The sequence below is a fragment of the Strix uralensis genome, chromosome 13 (assembly GCF_047716275.1).
Source record: "Strix uralensis isolate ZFMK-TIS-50842 chromosome 13, bStrUra1, whole genome shotgun sequence".
Classification (NCBI taxonomy): domain Eukaryota; kingdom Metazoa; phylum Chordata; class Aves; order Strigiformes; family Strigidae; genus Strix; species Strix uralensis.
In genome coordinates, this window is record NC_133984.1 from 20,799,341 (window position 1) to 20,821,399 (window position 22,059).

Genomic DNA, 22,059 nt, shown 5'->3' on the forward strand with positions numbered 1-22,059 from the left:
CGGTTTTTCAAAAACCTACTCTGTGCATTGGAAAGACAACAATATCTTTCACTTCAGCTTTTTGTTCCTCTTCACGAAGAGCTGGAACTCTGACACATTTGCTTTTAAAACCTAGTTAACAGTATACTCATAGAAAAAGGCAATCTCAAATGATGAAAACAGCAGTTTTCAGTAATAATCAATACTTCCACACTTACTGTAGAGGTATGCTCCTGGGAAACCAAGCAAAAACCCTGGCCTTCTGCAAAAGCAATGACTAGCAAACAGAAATTATGAATCCTACCATGTGGGAACTGGATCACAGATTTTTGCAAAAAAACTGCACGGATTTCCAGACTCAGGAAACTCTACAGGCTACGAGCTGATGCCACTACTTGTTAAAGCCTACAGCCCATTTAGATTTAGACATCTGATAGATTACAGCAATGCTTTCAGTGCTTGCTCTTCAAAATATGCTAGAAACTCCCCAAAAGGAAGATTATTTGCACAGTACTAGTTTCTCCCTTTCTGTATGTGTTCTGATGCTGCGCTCATTACAGGATACCCATCTTTTTTTTTTTTCTTAAATAACTACAGATTCTTTCAGCACACAGGATAAGCAGTTAGTCTTTATTTTATTCCATATCATTTGAATGCTGAGAGTTTTATCTGCAGATGTAAGCTACCTGCAGTACATCAGACTCTGGAAATCCTGACTTAGACACCCAGATAGAGAGAAACTATCAGGTACTCTTAAGAAACTTGCCTTGTCTCACAGGAAACGCTGTGGTAAATGCAGGGATGAAATCTCCTTAGCTAAGGCACCACTCAGCTATCTGTCTGACCCACAAGGCGATTCCTTCTCCTGCCATCTCCTGCCTCACTCTTTCATGCAAAAAGATGGACCCAAGACCATGCATGTATCGCGGACCAGCAATGCCAAGCATTTCCAGAGTCATATGATGGCTTTGTCCTGCCACAAAATGGTGTTAAATAAAATGTATGAACTTTGAAAATATTATGACCTATGTCAACATGCTCAGAGAGGAAAATGCTGGGCAACTTGACTGAGGGCAGGTATAAATAATATGAACACCCCATGTACCAGACAGTAAGTCATATGCCATTATGTGCAGGATAAGCGTTTCAAGTAACTGCATTTTCCAGTTTATTCTCCACAATTTTTCCAGTAATGCTTAGCATCTTATTTGTGCTTTTAAATATGCAATATTTTGTGTTTATTGACACTGAAGTTCAGCTGACATCCAATCACTCAACTATTCAACACATCAAACGCTTCTGCAATTCTATACACAGCATTAAAAAACCCCAGCAATCATTGTAACCTATTTATATGCTTTCCAGTAATTTCTGTATATACTGAACAAACAGTTATTTATTCCTACCTTTTCCTTTCCTTTTTTAAAGTCAGTTGTTAACCTCCGAACAGACTTTCCCTGGCTTTTCATAGAAGCTCCAAACACTGCCTTTAGCAGATGATCCCACTGCAGTAGCTGAATTGAATTTCTAGGATATAGATGGTGCTAGCCTTACATTCTGAATCAAAGTCCACACACACAAAGAAAAGCATAATTTTGAAGAACTTATAGGGATTTCGATGATATTATCTCTAGCACAGTGGCCAAATTTCCAGAACAGAGCTTGAAAAAAAATTAGCAGGCATAGAAAAACCCCACAATTAAACCAAAACAAGTTTAAGCCCTGTACTCCAAGGGTTAAAATGTCATTTCCCAGAAGGTATAAAACCAACTAAACATATACTAATGGACTATGCAAATTTTGTGACCAAAACAGATTATTTCCTTGCCTCTCACACAGCAAGACACACATTGAATTGAAAGGACCAGAACTTTTACTTATGCTCTCCATATATGAATGACAAGAGTATATTAGTCCAAAAATACTGCCCCTGCAGAAGTCATATTCAGCAACATCATTGGTTGTGTTCTCCTCACCCTCCGGAGTTGCCCAAGCAGATAACTAACTGACATCTGGCAGCCAGAACTCCTCAAAGTGGAAAAATTCAGAAGTATCATACTATCTTATCTATTCCAGACTAGTAGGGTCATCTGTAAGTCCAGTAGCAGGTACCCACAGAGCACACACCTTTGTATGAGAGAACGAAAGAGCTTATCTTCCACAGGCCACATACAAATACACATTCCTCTAACCCAAGGAAAGGGCAAATCTGAAAAAAAAAATCTTCTCAGTCAATAAACTCAAATAAGATCAGACTAAAATCTATCTAATTTTCTTGGGACAAGGAGTCAATAATGATGTAACACCTCCAAACTGAAACCAAGGAACATTTTATTTCACTTAAGAATTAGAATGACCTTGCTGATGCAGTTTAGCAAAAAGGGAAGCTACAAGACATGCCTATATTTAACCTAGAATTTTCCACGGTGTTCACTTCTCAGACACTTGAGCTTTGAACCCTATGGAAGGGAGGCTGATCCTAATTGCACAGGATCTATTGCAATATACTATAATCCTAAAATGGGGCTCTTGATGCAAATAAACACCATCAAAACCACCAATTCAGCCTTTCACAAAACTTAGCTAGAACTGAAAATACATCATTATAAGCAATCTTTTCTTTACGGAACACAAGAATAATGCTAAACTCTCTATGTCTTAGGGCAACGAAGAATCTGCTCAGACCTTACTGTACTGTTAAAGGTTTGATGCGACACAGATATTCAGAGTACAACAATGCAAAAGTAAGCGGTTATATCCAGTTAGCATTCAATAATTTTCAAACTAAAATAATTAAAGGTGATGTATGCTCATTTCCAATAGAAAAGTCAGTGAAGTGCAATGATTAACTTCTCTCGGTCCATTTAAAAATTCAAGCTTCACTAATCAAGCTGAAATCAGAAAACCTAAAATATTGCCTCAAACCAAAACCTGACCTTCTGCTCTTGTGAGTTTTCTCTCCTGTAATATAAAGTTGGTCGAAAACGCGTATCAAAAATCTATTCTGATTAGATTACAGGACTATTATTCATCTCCCCTTAAATTCACCTATTAGGCATTCCTTCTTTTTGGTGAGCTCCTAGAAAACAACAAACATTTTCTAGTTTCCTGAAGATGTTTTTGCAGCTGATAAAACAGCACGTGAGGTTGCCTTGAACTGCTATTCATCAGAGACCTCTTCATTCATGTTAAATGTTTCATTGTCTTTTATTCTAGTTGAAAACCAACAGAACCACATTAAAAGGTATTCAACAAAAACACCTTTTATCAGCAGGCAGAGATGTTCATTCTCTTAATAAACCCACTGATTAAGAAATTTTTTCACTGAAGATAAGTGAAGACCTGCTGGGCATCACAATGGTCATTGTCTTTTTTTCTGTCACTGAATGGGTCTGAATGTTACTGAATTGGCTAACAGGGTGTGAAACTAGACAATGCAAATACAGAAGAAAGCAAACTTAGCATATTGTGATTACAAAGTCTCTATTTACTTGTTTGCATGAGTTTGCGCTTTCATAATTAGACTGGAGAACGCAATTCTGCAACAAAAAATCGTAATTTCTGCAGCAAATTTATCCAAGTAGATGTGAAACACTTTGAAATATTTGTCACAAATATCACATAAATTCAGGCCAGAGACAAGAGGAAAAGCATGATGTATCTTCACAAGACAAAGCTAATGTGGTAGAACTAAACAGTCGGAAGAATTGTATTAGTTCTTCAAGAAAAGAAGGTAGTAGTAAAGTTAAGGCAGTTACCAGGATCATCAAATTTTGTTACTTTCAGCCTGCTGATTTTAGGGACCTACTCTCAAAGACTGCTGAAGACCAATGATTCACACATGCTGGAGTGCCTGCCCAGTGCTCTCCAACAGAAGTGGGCAGAGCACTCTCCAACAGAGGCGGTCAGCAGAGCTTGCCACTAGGTATATGACAGTTCTGGCACTTTCTCATTATGTCATCTCTTCCCCACCCTCACCTCTTTCGAACAGGGTCTAGCTTTCCTATATGTTCACAAAGCCTGCTCACTTTCAGGGCCTATAGATCTCAATTAAATACAAGTAATAACCTGTCACTGCCACAGGTCGATTATACTAAAGCAGGCATAAACCATGCTAACTCAGCAAATAGGCTAAGAAAGAGATGATATTTTGCTAAAAAGCAGTTCACAATTTTACTTTAAAACCATAAAGATTAAAATACACCATCTTTTGACTTTTAACATGTGCTAACACCTAACGAGTACCTAACAGTCACAGGACTACATCAACCAAAACAGAACAAGGGAAACAAAGCAGCTCAGAGGAAACATCTCAGTGGGAAAGCAAGCAATTCAGAGTTTTCCAGGACCTTAAAAGGTATTTCGCAGATGCCTGGACTCCTACCAGTGCACTGTCCTTGAAACTTACCTTGGAACACCATCTTTTACAACAGCCCCTGACTTGTGGGTGTCTAATAAATTTGAAACTCACATCTCATTCTAACTGCTAGAAGATGAAAGCAGCTTTCGAGCAGTCACTTAACACAGGTAATTTATCATAATATGCTTGGGGGTACCTTGGAATGTTACCTTAATAAAGAGATGGTGTAGCACCATCAGATATATTATAGTTGTGACACAAACTGAATGTTCTTTCTTCAGACTTCTAAGCATGAGAGCATATGGAGTATTTGTCTGACGAGATTTAGAGATTTATCTGAATAGCAGACATTACTTATAAGAACAAATACTGGATGAATCAAGGAGCATGTACAGGGAGTGTTTAATCTTTAGCATGCCAGCTTGAAACTGTAAAGGTCAATTGAAAACAAGCATCTATGTGATGCTAAGTTTAGAGAGGCTACAAAATGAGTCAGTACATAGTCCAATTCTTTCAGAAACTGCCGCTATATTTTATATCATTTCGGTAAAGGGCAAAACATGATTAAAAGCAAAGGTACACTAAACTCTACAAGAAGGTTAAGGCAATAAAAGTATTAAAAAGTGTTACAAAGTATTATAGAAGTGCAATAAAAGTAATCTTCTGACAACAAAGACTGTTAATCTGTTACCTTTCACAACCCAATAAAGTGATATTGTAACTCCCTATTCTACTGGTGACCTTAATGAAAACATCACTTTACCAAGTTTGAACACATTCCGCATCTTCTTCGAGAAAATCACCTTTTTCCCTATCACCTGAAGTACATGCAAGAGATGAGCACTTTTAAAATTAAATGCTGCGTTTGACACTATGAAGAATAGTAGGTTTTTTTAAATCTCTGTGCTCTTCACTAAAACATAAGAGTCATGTGAAAGCTCATACCTGAGGCCGCATCCTTGGGTTCCACCTGACATAGTAGTTCACCCATAGTTCCAAATGGTTCAGACTGGCAACAGGATACAGGACGTGGTTTTCATAGTTTACGTAGAAAGGATTTGTGAATTCATCTAACTGGCTGTTTATATAGGACCACAGCGATATAGTCTTTGTGCTTACCTCCTGATTGAAAAAAAAAAAAAATTATATGGATTGCAAAACCTTAAAATACAAGGTTCATACCTACATATCAGTAATTCTGTCTGCGATATCTACCTTATCTACGAGAAAATTTTAAGCACTCTGAGAACACTTCCAGTAGCTGATCATTAAACAGCCTTAAAACTTCAGCAAAACATTTGAACATCTATTCTGGCCCAAGGCTAACTGAGGAAGGAGATTCAGGCATATTATTTTCAGAGACGCTAAGGCCTAGTTGAGCAAAAGAAAGCTGTACTGCATGTAATTTACAGCAATGTTTACAGCTACTTAAATACATGGTTACATACCGACCAACTAAAAAAAAAATTAAATTAGCTTTGACAAGAAACTCAGTGAAGAAATAGGAAGTTTGGAAGATCCAAAACAGCATCTGTGAAAAAGAATTATTCAATTCTGCAACTCACATTATTTGCTTTTATCAATTGATATTATGCTTTAAAATGCCTATTTTATCTTTATCTGTACTTCTGAAAGTTGTATTATTCTACATGTAACCAGCATAATCATGGTTAGATCAAAGATTGGAAATCTGAACTTACATCAGATTCATCTTGCAATTTTACACTCCTTCAGTGCTGTAAAGCATGTGTTTCTACTACTGCTGTGTCTTAAATTGCATTTCTTTACTGAGAATTGCATCTGACTATGAAAGCAAGCTGTCTGGAAACCCTGCATTTGCTGAGAACACGTTATTCAGCTCCATCTTGTGGTATTTACATGCAACATTTTCCCTATAGAAGCAGTAGAAACAAATCCAAAGGACACAGCAAAGCTATATATGGCAAGGAATTGTTACTTCCTTTAAAAAATATAAAGTATTAAAACCAACAAAGCCAAAAGTAAGCAAAGTGTACTTGGAATATTAAAAAACTTTTAAATTTTTTCTTTCAGATTTTTTTTTTTGAGTCCTAACTTCATTCATTTAGATATTTTAAATTTCTGTAGTCTTCAATCATAAATTTCACCTAATTATGTCCTGAAGTGACCTGCAAAGTCATCCATAGGAGTTCCTTTGGAAATAGCAAAAGAAATGCTAATATAAGTTTATAATGATTATTTAAAATCATGTATGTTGGCTAGAAATATCTGAAAGAGGATTTTCTAAAACCCTCAAGCCCCTGAACAGGTAATAACCAAAGAAAAATAAGTGCCACCTCATTTAATAGCAGGACATTCAGTATATATTTCTCATACCATGAAATTTCACGTCCATGTTGTCTTTTAAGACTATGTGACAAATGTATCAAAAAACACAGCACAGATGTTCTTAGGTCTTGTATTCTAAGCACTTTCATACAAAACCAACAAAATAAGAATGTGTATTACACTATTTACCTCTTTTAATCTCTCTTTTTCACAGTTGCATAAGAAAGTCCCAAAGAGACAACTGTAAAGGTGATCCAGAATGGTGATCAAAAATAACTCGTTGAATTCAAAGGCTGCAGGAAACTGAAATAAAAAATTGGTAAAATTACTTTAAACTTTATTTTAAGCAGTGCAGAAAGGAAGAAAGTCAGACATAAGAAATAACCAAAAGATTCAGGTAAGATTTTTTTTCTTATTTAGTGATTATTTTCAGAAAAAATCAGCAATTTCAGTAGCTCCCATTGCAATAACACATTTCACCTACATACTTCTTTATAAATACTCCTCAGAGACAAACCTTACATTCATTATGCAAGTACACTAGAATACAAACATAGAAACATTAGCTAATGTGAAGCTGGTGACATGAAGCAATCCATTTTAAGGAGCTTTAATAGTATTCTGTTCTAACCCACCCCAAACTGTCTTCAACATGTGCTTTATTTCTCTCGTTACAGGACAAGAAATCATTTTTTTGGGGCGGAAAAAAAAAGAAAAAAGATGATGATGATATTTAAGGCGTTTTATTTTCTGTTCTAAAATGCAATAAATTGGATAAAACTACTGCATGTACAATAAGTTTAACATATATTTAAATTGTTTCTTTCACTTTCTACCCAAGTAAGTTACTTTTCTCCACTTCCCCCCTTGAGTTTACCATCAGCTATGTACAATAACCCTTTAATCCCTCTTCTTTTATATTGGAAAGTAAATCCTGTACATCTGAAATGAAAGAACTGCTATTCCACTGAGCACTGCTAGGTATTTTATTCACAGGCAGAGGTCACTTGGCACATTCTAGGAAAAAGAGTTAGAAATTTGAAAACACTCAAAATGTTTAAGATATATCTTAATCTGTAGTGCTCTAAAAATCATAAAGGAAGAAATTAATGCAAACTGCATGGGCTGCTACCTATTCAGATGGTAAAGGTCCTTCTTCAATCAAATTTTATGATAGGATTACATATGGCAACTGCTTGATGTGTCAAAATAACTTTGCGTTCAGTATGACAAGGGTCTCAAACACAGATACCGAATGATAAACATTTAGGAGACGAAAAAATTTAGAAGCCTAAAGGAAAATTTAAGAAGTAGCATTTCTCTCATTACCATGAAACAGAATGTTGTAAGAGACTAATTTTCAGGACAAATGAAACAAATTTTGTTCATTCCCACTAAAGGAGTAAATCTCTACAGAGTTCTAAAATGCAAAGTTACAGATTCATAAGGAAGAATTTCCTGCCGTATGGAGAAATCTCAAGTCCCTATTTCAGATCTGAGGAAAGTAGCGGACTGGTTTCTGTTATGTGCCACTGAAGAATACTGAACACCTTGGCATGAGTGACTCAAGAGCTACTTTAAATAAAGAAAGAAGATGACACGTACAGCTAGGAGGGATAACGCAGCAACTGGGACTGCGGATGAACTAGCTGATCCAGAAATTCCTCTTCAGTGTCATCTGTGATTTATGAAGGGCAAATGTTTATTCATGTTGAAAGTAAAGAGCTGAATAACACACAATGGGTGTGCTTGTATTAAACCCAGAAAGATCTACATTTTAAGCAATGTTCTTTTAAAAGAAGATTGATTTAAGTCAGACATTGCAAAAACATTATCTTTCCAAGACTTCTCAAGCTAGGATATACCAACTTTCAACTGAAAGTCTTGAGTAAGGAAATTCTCAATATCACGACTCACAAAATGAATCGGAGCCTTCCTTCTTCTGACTCTGTTATGGATTACACACTGTTCAACAGCACCGTGTGCTCACACTGAGGCTTCTCTCTCAAACCACTGGTTTGTTTTCAATCACCTAGCCATTTGTTTTCATAAGACATATAGGAACCTAACATTAGCAAATCCTCTTTTTCAGTCATGTTCTGAAGTTACCACTTACAGCGCTTCCTTCTCTCTAGGAAATCATGCCATAACTCAATTACAGTACAATGATGTTAACAACACTGATATGCTTTTAAAAAAGCATGAACAGAACTTGATAAGCAGGTGTGCCAAACCACGTCAGGAGAAAATTCAGTGGGTCTCAGACCTCCATCTCCTGTGTCCAGCCCAAAGCAGAAATCAGATACAGAGAGCAAAAATAATTTGCAAAGGATCAAAATGATATTTGGAAATAACTTTGAAGACAAAGCCTCTCCTAAAGGGACTCTCTTTAACCGAAAGCACTTAATGAGCCTTGTCACATTAGGGTTCTGTGTTGTGACAGGTCCATACTAATCAGATGGATGCCGACATGGCCGCTATTCCAATCCAGTGAAGCATATTCAAAATTCCATACATCAGTGGTTGCACTCCAACTAATTTATTAATAAGTGATAGCACTTTATTGAAACCCTGTCTTTGGATACAAGAGTTGTACTGTTGGAGCTGATGTATCAAGACTGTAAAGCGTCTATTACCACTGCTGAAAAATCACTGACCTAAAAATGCTTTCCTCTGTAGTTCCAAGCCCATTAGTGTCTGTTTGAAGATTCAGGTGGAAAAATTCCCCAAATGAAAATTTACTTCTTGTCAAATCCACTAATTGTGAGAGAACACATGGGTCATTAAAATCTCCCACTTGATGCTGCTGGAGTTGGGGGTTTTTGTAAAGAAGGTTATTTAAAAGAAGAATTCTTTTGTTTAAAAGTCTGATGATGCCAAGTGACATCTGATTCAGAGACATGCAAAATAAACTTGCTTGTTAATCAATGAACTCATTCTGTACTACAGTAACATTTAAAGTTGAACAACTTTGCAGAATAGTTCTTATGATTGTGGAATTGGACGGAATCAGGTTAACGGAGCACTAGATACACAGAGTACACCACTGAAACTAATGAAATATGCATCTCTGGAAACAGATGACATCCGGTTACAAACGGGATGCAACTTTCTACCAACTTGAAACATACCTTTTTCCTGTGTGGGTATTGTGCATGAAAGGTAGAAAGCTACTACTTGAGCTGCAATGCTACATGCAAATTTTACAGTTTTGTTTCGTTTTTAACGGGGCATCAGTATTTCATCAGATCACATGTGGCCTTTCCAATCTGACATCTACTATTCAAAATCACCAGAATTTACTAACAGAGAAGGGAAATCTCTTCACCATATGCTTTTTATTAAAATCTGATATCAATGTACTTCTCTCAAGTTCTCTATTACTGTATTTGTGTGTCATGAAGACCATAAAACACCAGGGAAAATATAAGGCTGTCAAGGATTAAGTTTCATTGTCTGAAGCTATCCGGAAATTTATATCATAGTGGGAAGTTAGAGATTCTCTCACTGTATTAAGTTGATTGTTTTAAGAATGTAATTCTCAGAACACGAAAGAGAAAATTTGCTTGCTTTGAGCCCATGCCCAAACCCGAGCCCATACACCCTCCTGCAGTCATTAACACTTATTTGAGCTTTGGAACATTTCACATATGTTTACCATGGATTCTAAAGCATGAAACTAGCACTGGTTTACGAGCAAGTGATCTACACAAGGATAAAACAGAATCCTGGTTTTCATAGGTCCACGTCAAGGTAATCAGAGTCTACATATCTATTCTCTAGGTGTTGAAGTCAACTAAAGAAATAAGTGGGCAAGAACTCTCCAAGAATGACATTTTCAATTTTTTTCCTGCTGTAACATTAATGATTTTTCAATGCCACTGCTGTTCATGAATTTCAGAACAGTTTCTGGATCCAGGTTTTGAACAGATGTGGTATTGGCAAAATGTTTCACAGATTTCCCCCCCGCCCCTGTCCCTTTTTTTTTAAACTAGAGGGAACTAAACTGTTTATATCAAGAAATAGGAGGCAGCAAGGGAGATCACAAAAATAGAAGAGGCTGCTCTCAATTAAGGATCCCCCCAGAGGACTTTTGTTCCTACCAGGTGTTTAGAACTGCTTCTCTTTGCTATTGTTATTAGCTTTCCTCTGAGAGAGGGGCAGAATTTTTCATTTATTTTCTCCAGTCATAGTAAACAGCCCATTAGTGCTGAAATATAGATACACAGAAAGAGAAAGTCTTCAAGGGACTCTGGATAAGGGCCCAGTATTACAGCAGGGAACTTTCATAAAGCACCGAAGACAGCTGTTTTGAATACAAGTTTTGGAAACTATGATGTAAGTTTTTAAGAACCATGTTCAGAACGAGAAGACTAACGTAAGAGAACTGGGAGTGCTGCATCATATGGAACCAGACTGTTGCCCTCCTCTTTTCAAAACAAATCACATACTACACAGACTTCAGTATAATAGCTTTTACTGTAAGAGAACAGATCTATGTAAGGCTTCAAGGAAAAAAAAAAAAGAAAAAAAAAAGAAAAAGAATCAAGCACTTCTAATTTACTTGGAAATTAAGCCTTCATGTGAACAACTTATTTCAGTAACCTCAGCAATATAAAAGCTCAGAAAAATCTTAAGTTTATGCTCATGGAGGTATAAATAAGAAAAATGAAGGCTAAAGCTGTTCTATAATTTAACATATTCAGAAAAAAATTTGAGAATTTTAATATTTTGATATCTTAAATATCACTAATTTAAAAGACCTCCCCTGATCCAGAGGTAAAAGCAGTGTTGGCAGCAAGAAAATTTATCTGAGAATAGGCTGGTATGTTAGAAATGCTGCCCTGTATGCATAATGATGCCAACATAAACTTATATTTCACATTTGAGACATACATAGAAGAACACTCTCCTCCCCTCAGTTCACAATCAGACTGGATTTGTGCTGTTTCTTAAGGACAATATAAACCCATATGAACATCTACTCCACCAGTGAATATGCAATGCAAATCATTTATCTCGTCAATAACCCTCATTTATGTAAATGGAGAATCCTTTGAAAGCCTATTTTAAACAAAAAGGATTCCTGGTATTTTGGTTTCAACTCAATACTTCTACTCTAGCTCCTTCTACCTCACTTTGAGCAAAAAGTTTCGCTATGTGTGCATGGTGCAGCCATAGCACCACCAACTTCAGGAAACCATGCTACTGCTCTGCAAAAGAATGTGTTTTCCTCCATGAATTACACTTCCAACATAAAGACTGAGACCTCACAGAAATACACTCAAGCATCTTACCTGCTTTGTCATTTGCCAAACACAGTCAATGAACTGAAGGAAAATGGGAGATCTGTCTGCATCAGCATGATCATCATCTCCATGTCCTACTCGCTGAAAGTCAAAACAAATTTTTCATTTCAGTCTAGTGTATTTACAGTACCATCCCAACACTTTAAAGCTGAGTAACTCGTAAATATGTTCCAGTGGTGAACAAGACAAGTGTCCTGGTTTCAGCTGGGATAGTTAATTTTCTTCCTAGCAGCTGGTACAGTGCTGTGTTTTGGATTTAGTATGAGAATAATATTGTTAACAGACTGATGTTTTAGTTGTCGCTAAGTAGGGCTTATCGTAAGTCAAGGATTTTTCAGTTTCCCATGCGCTGCCAGCGAGCAGGTGCACAAGAAACTGGGAGGGAGCATGGTCAGGAGAGCTGACCCGAACTAGCCACAGGGATATTCCATACCATAGAATGTCACGCTCAGTATAGAAACAGGGGGGAATTGGCCAGGAGGATCGAATCGCTGCTCGGGGACTGGCTGAGCATCAGTCAGCAGGTGGTAAGCAACTGCACTGTGCACCACTTGCCTGTCTTGGGTTTTATTTCTCTCTCTTTTTGTTATCTTCCTTTTCATTACAATTATTATTATTATTGTAATATTGTATTTTACTTCAATTATTAAACTGTTCTTATCTCAACCCACAAGTTTTACTTTTTTTTTGACTTTCCTCCCCATCCCACCGTGGGAGGGAGGAGTGAACAAGCAGCTGCGTGGTGCTTAGTTACCAACTGGGGTTAAACCACAACAATGAGCAAATCTTCCACAATGCTAACCTGTATTCTGCAACTACTAAATACGCATCCCAATGTTCACTTACGGACATGCCTTTGCTGTTGAGCACAGCTGGAAAGACACTTGTTCAACAAAGCTGTGCCAGTTGTTTCCCCATCCTCCACTGCAGGGTCATTTATTTCTACCAGTGGGACAAACTGGTAGGTATTTACTAAAACTGTACTGAAACAACGATTATTCCGTATCTACCAGCCATAACTACATGTCATTTCTCCTAAACATCTTAGAGTCAGAGCCCACAAAATGCCGTAATAATTTATGTCCTAATTCCCCACTAGCCCATGTGTTAAATAAACACTTCAACCTTAAATCAGAATAATGGTTCCAGCAGTTTTACCTTGTAGACAGCTTAATTGTTTTCCTTGTTTCTCCATTCATAAGATTATTAAAGATGAAACAATCCCTCTTCCTCATAAAAAAGCCATGTGATTTTTTTTTAACCATTATGTTCAAGCCACTTAATTCTTATTTACTTTATCTTATACCTCACACAGAGATTTCCTGTTAAAATGGACAGGTCACAATTCTCTGACACACTCACACCATTAAAAGAAGGACACCAGAGGTAATAATTAAAATGCAGCAGGGTACTGGGCGAAAACATGCTATTCAAAATAAAAGCGTTGAAGGTGACAAACTGCACACTAAGTCTTTCAGCTTACCATTGCAAACCGGTGTCCAAAACTTATCCATTCTTTCTCTATAAGAACTTCAAACCCCTTGATAGTTCTGTAATAGCTGTCCAGCATAAGCATAGCTAGCGCAGTAAGCTGTGCAGTTCGATCCCAACCATCACTGCAATGTACCACTACAGATGTTTTACCAGATTCAATTTTATCCGCAATTCTTACTGCTCCGGCAAGAAGCATCTTAAATAAACAAAAATAAATAAACAAGCATATTAAATACTAATCAAAACTCTCACAAAGTTATAATTTTATACTCTTAAGCTTAATATATTTTAAAATTTCAGATTAATCACATAATCATCTGAATGACATTGCTTTAAATTAGAGATTTCCAAATGGTGGTATGCATGCTCCTAGAGGTACAAAAGCTGCGTGCATTCTCTTACCCAGGAGAGAGTTCTCACCAGCTCTCCATTATTAGTAGCACATAGCAAAAGAACCTGGGAATCCCTTCTCTAAATTAAATCTGAAATTCTGTATCATGATAAAAAGACCCAAATACTGTAACCTATTCCAAAGGCTGAAGGTTCAATGTTTTCAAAGTTCATTTTCACAGTAATCAATCGCTCTTTCTTCCTCAGCTTTCAGTTCTCAGCTACTAAGTTCAGAGAAAAAGACCAACTATCCAGCTAATCTAAATCAAAACAACCCAAACCAACCCAGAAACCCCTGGCGGGGAGTCTGTGCTGATTTGTTGGTGCATAAAGTATAAATTGTATTCAACCCATGAGCAGACCATTAATAGGGTGGATTCAGAAGCATGATGGAGAGCAAAGGATAGAGATGGCACAGGACTGAGATCACCCGTGGGAACGTGCTATTATTCTTCTCTCTCACAAAAACCCCTCTCTTATTCTCTTATGCTGCTCTGTAGTTTTTTAAAAACTTGAATAATCTCTCTCCTGTGAAGAGATGGAACATGACCTATCACGGCACTGAAAAATATGTGGAAAAACGCAACCACTATAATAGGACCACAGGAGAAACTCCTATTCTGCATTCCAACATCAGATAATGGAATCTTGCAAAATACTTGCATTCTTCCCTTCCCAGGCATGTAAAAACATCTGGGAAGTAGGAAAGTCATCATCTAGTCGAGAAGCTGTGGACAAGACCAGTCTTCAAAGCTATTTCATGAACCATGCTTCAGAGGCAATTTTCATTGATGATCTCTTTCATCGGTCATATCTTTTATGGTAAAACTGAAGGATGCCAGGATGGAAATATCAGGAAACAATACAAAAGCTTCTATGAGGGAATAGAGCTTGTGGTCTGAACTAGTTAATTGACAATTACTTCCGTTACAAAGCTCTACTGCACTAAAAAAGTGCAAATATTAAGACAGTTTGGTCTTCAATAAAAGCAGAAAACTAATCTATGTAACGTACAGGTATGCAGTAGCTTGCTCTAAATTGTCCTAAAAAGAACACAGATGCCTCTGAAGGAGTACAGCTGAAAATAAAAGGATAGAACAGATACAGGCAATAAGCAGAGAATGGGAGACAGAAAACACAGTTACTATTAATTCAGTAAATATCTGGGGAGTAGGTGAAGCATTTTATTCTACTTTGGACAAAAGCCTTTAGAAACCAGCTTCCTCCACAAACTATTATTATTCTTTATAGATGTTTCAAAACTTAGCAACCAACACAGTATTTCAGTTAGGGCTCCTAATAAATAACTGGCTTTGGATTGGTTTAGAAAATGAGAACTGATTTAAAAATGATTAATAGCACAAGTTCTCCCCTGAAAGACAGAAAATACCCTGGAGGCCATGAGGAAACATCCTGGGTGTGCAGAAATCACCAAGTGACCCTACTCCTGTTGCTACTGCTGTCTTCACACACACAGAACGGTACTGGTGCCTCCCCAGACACTGCTGGACCATCTTCAAAGTGCTGTGGGTGCCCAGTGCTAGGAAGGTGAATTTCCAGTAATGCGTTGCATTAAACTGGGACGCAATCACACTGGTCTGAGCCCAGAAAACAGAAGATGCATTAGGGTAAAGCTGTGGATTTGTTAATTGCTATTACAAGCCAAATCAAACGGGCAAGGAAGGCAAGCAGTTCTTGGGCAAAAGCACAGGGAGGTACCATCAACACTGCTAACACAGTAATGGCAGCTTTTAAGAAATCAGGCTGCAGTTTGTGCTGTCAATACTGTAATGTAAGGGACAGATTCATGAAGAATGCTACACGTGTGTCAACTCTTTAAAATAATTTAAATGAAATTTCAAATTCCTATGCTATTGTCATCTGTGCAACAGTGGTGTCAAGGTCCACTTCTGACACCGTCTAAGCCCAGGAACCCCACTGAAGTCAATGTCAATGAAAGGTGACCATGGGCCAAACAACTCCACTTTTAAAAACAGACTATTGTATTTAAGGCCAGGCTGATCAGAAGAGGTTTCCGGATTCCCAAAGCTGTTTGAAATAGTCCAATTTTGAGCGAACAAGAAAATTAAACTGTTCCCAAAAGATCATTAAATTTGTTTAATTCTTAATTTAAGTGTTTGCTCCCTCTACTGGTTCTCCTGCAGCAGTTAGCAAGCCCTACTTAATAGAAGAGTAAAACTAATGAACAATTCCAAACATGTTTTGCACGAGTGACATTTGAGCCAGTTGCTAATAAAACAAATTCCACTCCATCCATATTCATCATAAACAGGGGAGTGAATGTGGTAATGAAATAATCTATTCTAAAAGCATTTCAGAGGTTAGTGAAACAGACTGTAAAACTGAATATGGTAGTGATTTATTTTAATATTATGTTAAATAATAGAGCAGATTATAACCCAGTAGAGCACTGACTATAAACAGCCCATGAAAATGTAGGTGCCCAACACGTGAACACTAACATTGCAATGAGGGAGGGAAGGATGAGAAAGACTGCAGAATTTACAGTCAAGTTCTTTTGGCAGTTGTTCAAATATAATGTGAAGTTCCCAGGGCATTCTTCCAAAAAGCAGGGATAACCCTGGACTGCTCACAAACATTCCCTCTCAAGAAAATAAAACTGTCCAACACTAGATATGATACTGTGCTATCAGGGATTAACTCATTACCTACCAATACATAAAACTGGAAATACAAAGTTATTATGGAATGTTTAAAATGCTATCTTCTAAGTGACCATTTAAAAATTAAAGCTTTTTTACAAGATTATCCTTAAATCTAGGCATTATGCTTAAATCTAGACATTAATTTAGCAATATTTTCAGAAATGTAAGTTAAAAACATGGTTTAAAAAAACAATTGATTTTTCAAATCAAAAGTATTTTACCCTTATATATTCCAGCCAATGGGTGGAGTCCACATTTGATAACCACCGAGTCTCATCAATAGTAGGATAAACTATTTCTTTAAGTTTACGCAGGGATTCTCTCATTACGTGTATATTATGAATTTCCAGAAAGACCAGCTCTGCATTTGGGTAGGCACTTTCACTTTCATATCCGCCACCTTTTGTCTGTCATTCAAAAAGTAAAAACAGATGAAGAAAAGAACATGTACAGGACTTCAGTATAAGGTTGAGACATTCTGGTCAGGTTTCAGGATTTTCTGAGACAAAGGATTATTTTAGCACTAATAAAAGCATATTTTTGACTTTTGTTTTTCTAAGTACTAGGATATTTTTTTAGGTGAAAGAAATTCTAATCATAATAGGACACATTTGATAATACATCCACGTACCTTCTCCTTTTTACTACTGAAACCTTTGGCTTTCCTGCAACATTTCTCAGCTTTGTCTCCATGCTGCCTTCAATTCCTGCCAGCCTTTCCAAAATGTTATAGGCAACTTATCTTGAGACCCTTGATGTTTTTTTCAATACCAAGTTCTTCTCATCCCCATCTCTTACTCAATCTTCAGCCTCGTAATAAACACAGAACTACTAATGCTAGTTATGATACCAACCTACCTTGTTTGTATCGGCAACGCTATTCTGTCTGGCATCAAAGATGATAAGTTTATGTGACTGAGCATTGGCATCCATTATTGTCTGCAAATATTTTTCATCTTCTTTGCAACGCTTATCATTTGGGCCTACCGACGGCTGACTGCATCGTGTTATTGTTGCTTGGCTCTCAGGATGAATCCAGGATAACACCTGGAATAAAAGAAAGTTATTTTAGTTTACTATACCACTATAAAAGCAGCAGGCCAGAGTGCAATTAGACAATCACAGTGCCTACGTGGCATTATTTCCTGGCAAATCAACAAATGCAAATTTAAGGACAAGCTGATGCAAAACAGTATTTACAGCACACTAGCACTGCTCATTCCAAACCTGAGCTTGAAATACAAACTGATTCTAAACATCTTAGCTTTTATTTCTAATAAAAACTAAGCTGGCTCCTGCATCTTACTAATTAGAAAAAAAAAGAACAATGGAGGAAGAAAAACTGCTTCATATGGAACTCTATGGACCTGTACCCGGCTAAGCAGACCTACAGCATGAAAACTGTCACCATCTAACATATTTAAAGGGGTTCTTACGCTACCTGCAAAACTTGTCTATTCTCAAGAAAACTGCTATGGCTGTAACACATTCCACACCAAATCCGAGCACAAGCTAATATGTATTAGTATCAGATACCATTGTGGCTTACAAGTGTTAACTCCAAACAAAAATTTATTACATGTCATAATAACCAAGCAATCAGAGTCACATTTGAGCTGCTCTCTGCAGTTCTACACCCATCAAGCTTAATTCTTCTTTCTTTGCAACCCCCCCTCAGGAAGGAATCCAGCCCACTGTTATTTAAAAAAAACAGGAGCCTAAAAGAACTGATAATTTCTTATAAACTACAGATTTGTAGAGCACTTCTATCTCCTTTGTGAAAGTTTCACTTACTGGAACTCTGCCTTTTGCTCTAAATGCTGCCACTTTTGAGAGGTCATCATCCTTTACACTGGTTGGCACGACAAGAATAGCAGGGTATGTATCACAAAGCTCATAGGTGCTGTTAATTTTGGATATTTTCCAACTCTCATTGGGCAAGCCCTGTATGAAAGCAAAACAGTTTTGTATTTTTCAGGTTAGACCTTTACATGTCTGAGTCTGGGGTGATGAAAATTTTTATGCACGATGTACTTTTTAAAAAAAGAAGAGTGTCCACATTTTTCTTTTAAATTAGCTATACTTTAGGTCTTCATACTGAACCATAAACCAAAACACTGAAAGTCTTTCCTATTTATTATCCTTAAAACTAATACGTAAAATAACCATTTGAATAGGCTGCATATGCAGATAAAAAGTGATTATATAGTGAAATAAAAACTTCTGCAGCTAGGAAACTGTAAATTTACAATGACAAACTACTCTTCTGTTTAATGCTGCTTACTCAAGACCAAAGCTTGTATTTTCTAGAAACAGCACTTGAAAAACGCGGATTTAAGAATGCATGCTAAAACAGACCAATTTGCTCAAGTACTCAGCACCTGTTATCTCCATCAACTTTAGCAGGCGCTCACTCAGGCCACTTGCATTTTATTATCTAAACATGACATCTAGACAGTCTCTGTAGATAGCTACAGCTTAAAATTTCGAGTTTTCTTTAATATTTTTTTCTTGTTTAAATGGCTCTGGGGGAGACGGAGAAAAAAACAATACGTCAAATATTTATATAACTTACCTGCCTCTTATATTCTGCCATTGGATCATACACTTTCCAGCCATTAACAGCAAACTTTTCTTTGTAGCTGAATGCAAAAAGAGGCTAAAGACAACAAAGCAAAGGCATAAATTACTGTCTGATGAGCTGTGTGCACAATAAGCTCCAAAACAGTGAACTCTCTAATATTTCAAATGTAACACTTCTAAAACTCTTTAACAGCAGACATAAAACCTTCAGACAAGACTGGACAACACTGTGCTAGAAAGAAAATGAAAGAAAGTTTCCTCCTTCAAGTACCTGCTATGTAATTAACAAAATCAAGACAGGAAACAGTCAGAGAGAGTTGAAGTTACTTGCCGGTGATCATACATCAACGGCAAAGTCAGGATGAGGATACTGGTCTCCTACCTCCCAACCAGTTCCTTACCCGTACAAGCAAATGAAATACCATTCTGCAGACCACTAATAATAAGACCAATTGTACCTATTTGTTGTTTTAGACAGAACTTCTAGACTGAATTATCTACTGCAGGAAATAAGAGTCAATACATACATATTTTTAATAAGCAACGTTAGGTAAATCTAGATCTGAAGAGTTATATACAAATTACCTAACTTCACCAATAGCAGAACATAGCATAATGTTTTACAAATCAATGCAAAAAGGAAACAGGGTCAGAGTAGCTTACCTGCTCTGTAACAGATTTTATGAATCGACATTCCAATGTTTGTTGTACAGCCCTTGTATTTCCCCACCTACACTTTCCAAAAAGAGGAGAGTCAGTGACAGCCTCCTCTACACCTTAAGACTTACCAGGCCATTAGACACAGGAAATGCACGTATTACAAGGTTTTCAAAAATCTCCAATCTGTTCTGCTCTTCCTGTTTATAGGCCAGCCGCAAATTTCTCATATCCTGTCAAAAATAAGTTACACTCTTTTACTCTATGATAACTTAAAAAAAAAAAAAAAAGCAGTTACAGGAAATTTGATTGAAGGCAGGCATGTATGTAGCACTAAGTCACTGACATCATCTAACCCACATTAGAAGAGAGTTCTGTAAGTGTTCATATCAGATGACCAGGACTGTCATTAGAGTTGCTAGGTATCATAAAAATAGCCATTTTTCCTTTGAATTCACTCTTGAGACAAAAGGCAGAAGTGTTTAAGACTGCAAGTCTCATAAAAGGAATTGAAATTTATTATCTAAATGAAGCAGGGTTCAAATACAGGGAACTGATCAGACAGAAAACCAGCACATTTGCATGCAGATTCCTCTTACAGAAAACTGAAATGAAAATACTTTAATATGAATAAATCTCTACCATGCCATACCTTGCAAACTATTTCTATGCCACATGAGTTGTCTCCATGGCTCTGTACTCCAATTTTTTCAACTCTACTTATAACTCCAAGGGGAACATCAATAACAAAAGGTGGATCCTGAAATTTGCATATAAAACAAATTAATTTTGTTACATTAGGAGGAACACAAACTAATATGATTTATGTACGTTTCATTATAGTGAACTGTAATTCCTGTTTAACAGACCGCTGTGGAACATCATACTTCACTTACACCAAATCCGTCACTTTCTGCAATCTACTTCAGCAACATTCCTACCTGAAACAATATGCAGATAGATGGCGAAGTCTTACCCTTTCAACACTTTTGATATACATTCTGAAGTCCGTCACTGTTAGTGTACCACTGACTGCTCCCATAAATGGACAGATATACATAACATCTTTAGCTGGAAAACAGACCAATTAAAGCTTTGTTTTACTATTATAGACATTTGTTCCATAAAAATCTATTTCCATTTAAAAACAGCAAGATTTTTGCAGTTCCATAAGATTTTGATGCTTGACCTCTATCAGATGCTGTCAGGACTGAAAGAGCTGTCTTTACCTCAACAATGAAAACAACCCAACCCCTGAGTCCCACTGCTACTCAGCAACTACGTATTGGGACCCTGCCCTCAGGTGTAAAGCATCCACACGCACCTCAGAGAGAGAGCATCCAAATGGGCAATTACTGATGTGTAGGCAACTGACCTCCAAGTAATTCAGTTACAGCCAGTATCTTCATTTTCACTTTTATTTGAAAGATCTAGTATTCTTTTCTAGCCAAGTCCCACACTGCTAACGCAGAGCTTGCCATCACAGGCCAAAGTTAAATGAATCTCAATAAGAACTGGAAACTAAGTTTTCCATAACTTCATCTTCTTTGCTATCACAGTTTTGAACCTTTTGAATCTAGGAAGTGTCCTTGGCATCCTCAAGCAGAAATATAACCCATACACCTATATGGAACAAACCGACCCTTGGAAAAAAAATTTAAAAATTATCTACATGGAGCAAGTCATCCTCTGGAACGGATTTCTCCTTCCTGCATTTGGATTTAAAAGACAAAGAAAAGAAATCCACATCAAATCAGCTAATCTAAATTGGCATTAAAATAACAAAAGTCAAAAGGAAAAGTATTTTTAAATAAATAAGTTTATTTTTAAATAAGTAAACTCGTGATTTAATAGTATTCAGTGTAGTACTCAATGGTATGCTTACCAATAACTTTGATTGATTCGCCAGGAAAAAGTGGAGCCTCTTCCATCTGTGCTAGTTTGTTTCCATCCCGCAGTGCCTGGCAGAAATCCAAACCATGAGTAAATTTCTCTTTCCAGCTGTACTACATCGATACATTTTGATGCAAAGTGCTTTTACTACCAGATTACTGGAACACAAGAAGCATATCTTTTTTTTACAGGGCACAACTGTATTAAACAGTACCACAGTAAAAAAACCCCAAACAAACAAACACAAAACTTGGTATTATAAATATTACACAGACATACATATTAGTAATAAAGCATTTATGCAACAATTAGTTTCACATGCTAGCTACATATACCATACAAAAATATGAACAACACAATCAGCACAAATTTCTAATTAATAATTTTTTAGTCTTTTGCT

The 22,059-nt window shown here is 36.8% G+C and overlaps 1 protein-coding gene across 4 annotated transcripts in view; it reads right to left on the reverse strand.

The window, feature by feature from the left end:
* Nucleotides 1-22,059, reverse strand: part of MTMR1 (myotubularin related protein 1) — a 39,696-nt gene that overhangs the window by 8,535 nt on the left and 9,102 nt on the right. For all 4 annotated transcript variants that reach the window (XM_074883208.1, XM_074883206.1, XM_074883207.1 and 1 more), the window contains 12 exons: nucleotides 21,652-21,727; nucleotides 20,743-20,837; nucleotides 20,419-20,526; nucleotides 19,898-19,999; nucleotides 19,102-19,185; nucleotides 18,321-18,470; nucleotides 17,385-17,573; nucleotides 16,748-16,933; nucleotides 13,439-13,645; nucleotides 11,944-12,036; nucleotides 6,836-6,949; nucleotides 5,285-5,461 (listed from right to left, as the gene is read on the reverse strand). In XM_074883208.1, coding sequence (XP_074739309.1) covers nucleotides 5,285-5,461; nucleotides 6,836-6,949; nucleotides 11,944-12,036; nucleotides 13,439-13,645; nucleotides 16,748-16,933; nucleotides 17,385-17,573; nucleotides 18,321-18,470; nucleotides 19,102-19,185; nucleotides 19,898-19,999; nucleotides 20,419-20,526; nucleotides 20,743-20,837; nucleotides 21,652-21,727 — 1,581 coding nt within the window. The remainder of the gene's footprint in view (nucleotides 1-5,284; nucleotides 5,462-6,835; nucleotides 6,950-11,943; nucleotides 12,037-13,438; nucleotides 13,646-16,747; nucleotides 16,934-17,384; nucleotides 17,574-18,320; nucleotides 18,471-19,101; nucleotides 19,186-19,897; nucleotides 20,000-20,418; nucleotides 20,527-20,742; nucleotides 20,838-21,651; nucleotides 21,728-22,059) is intronic.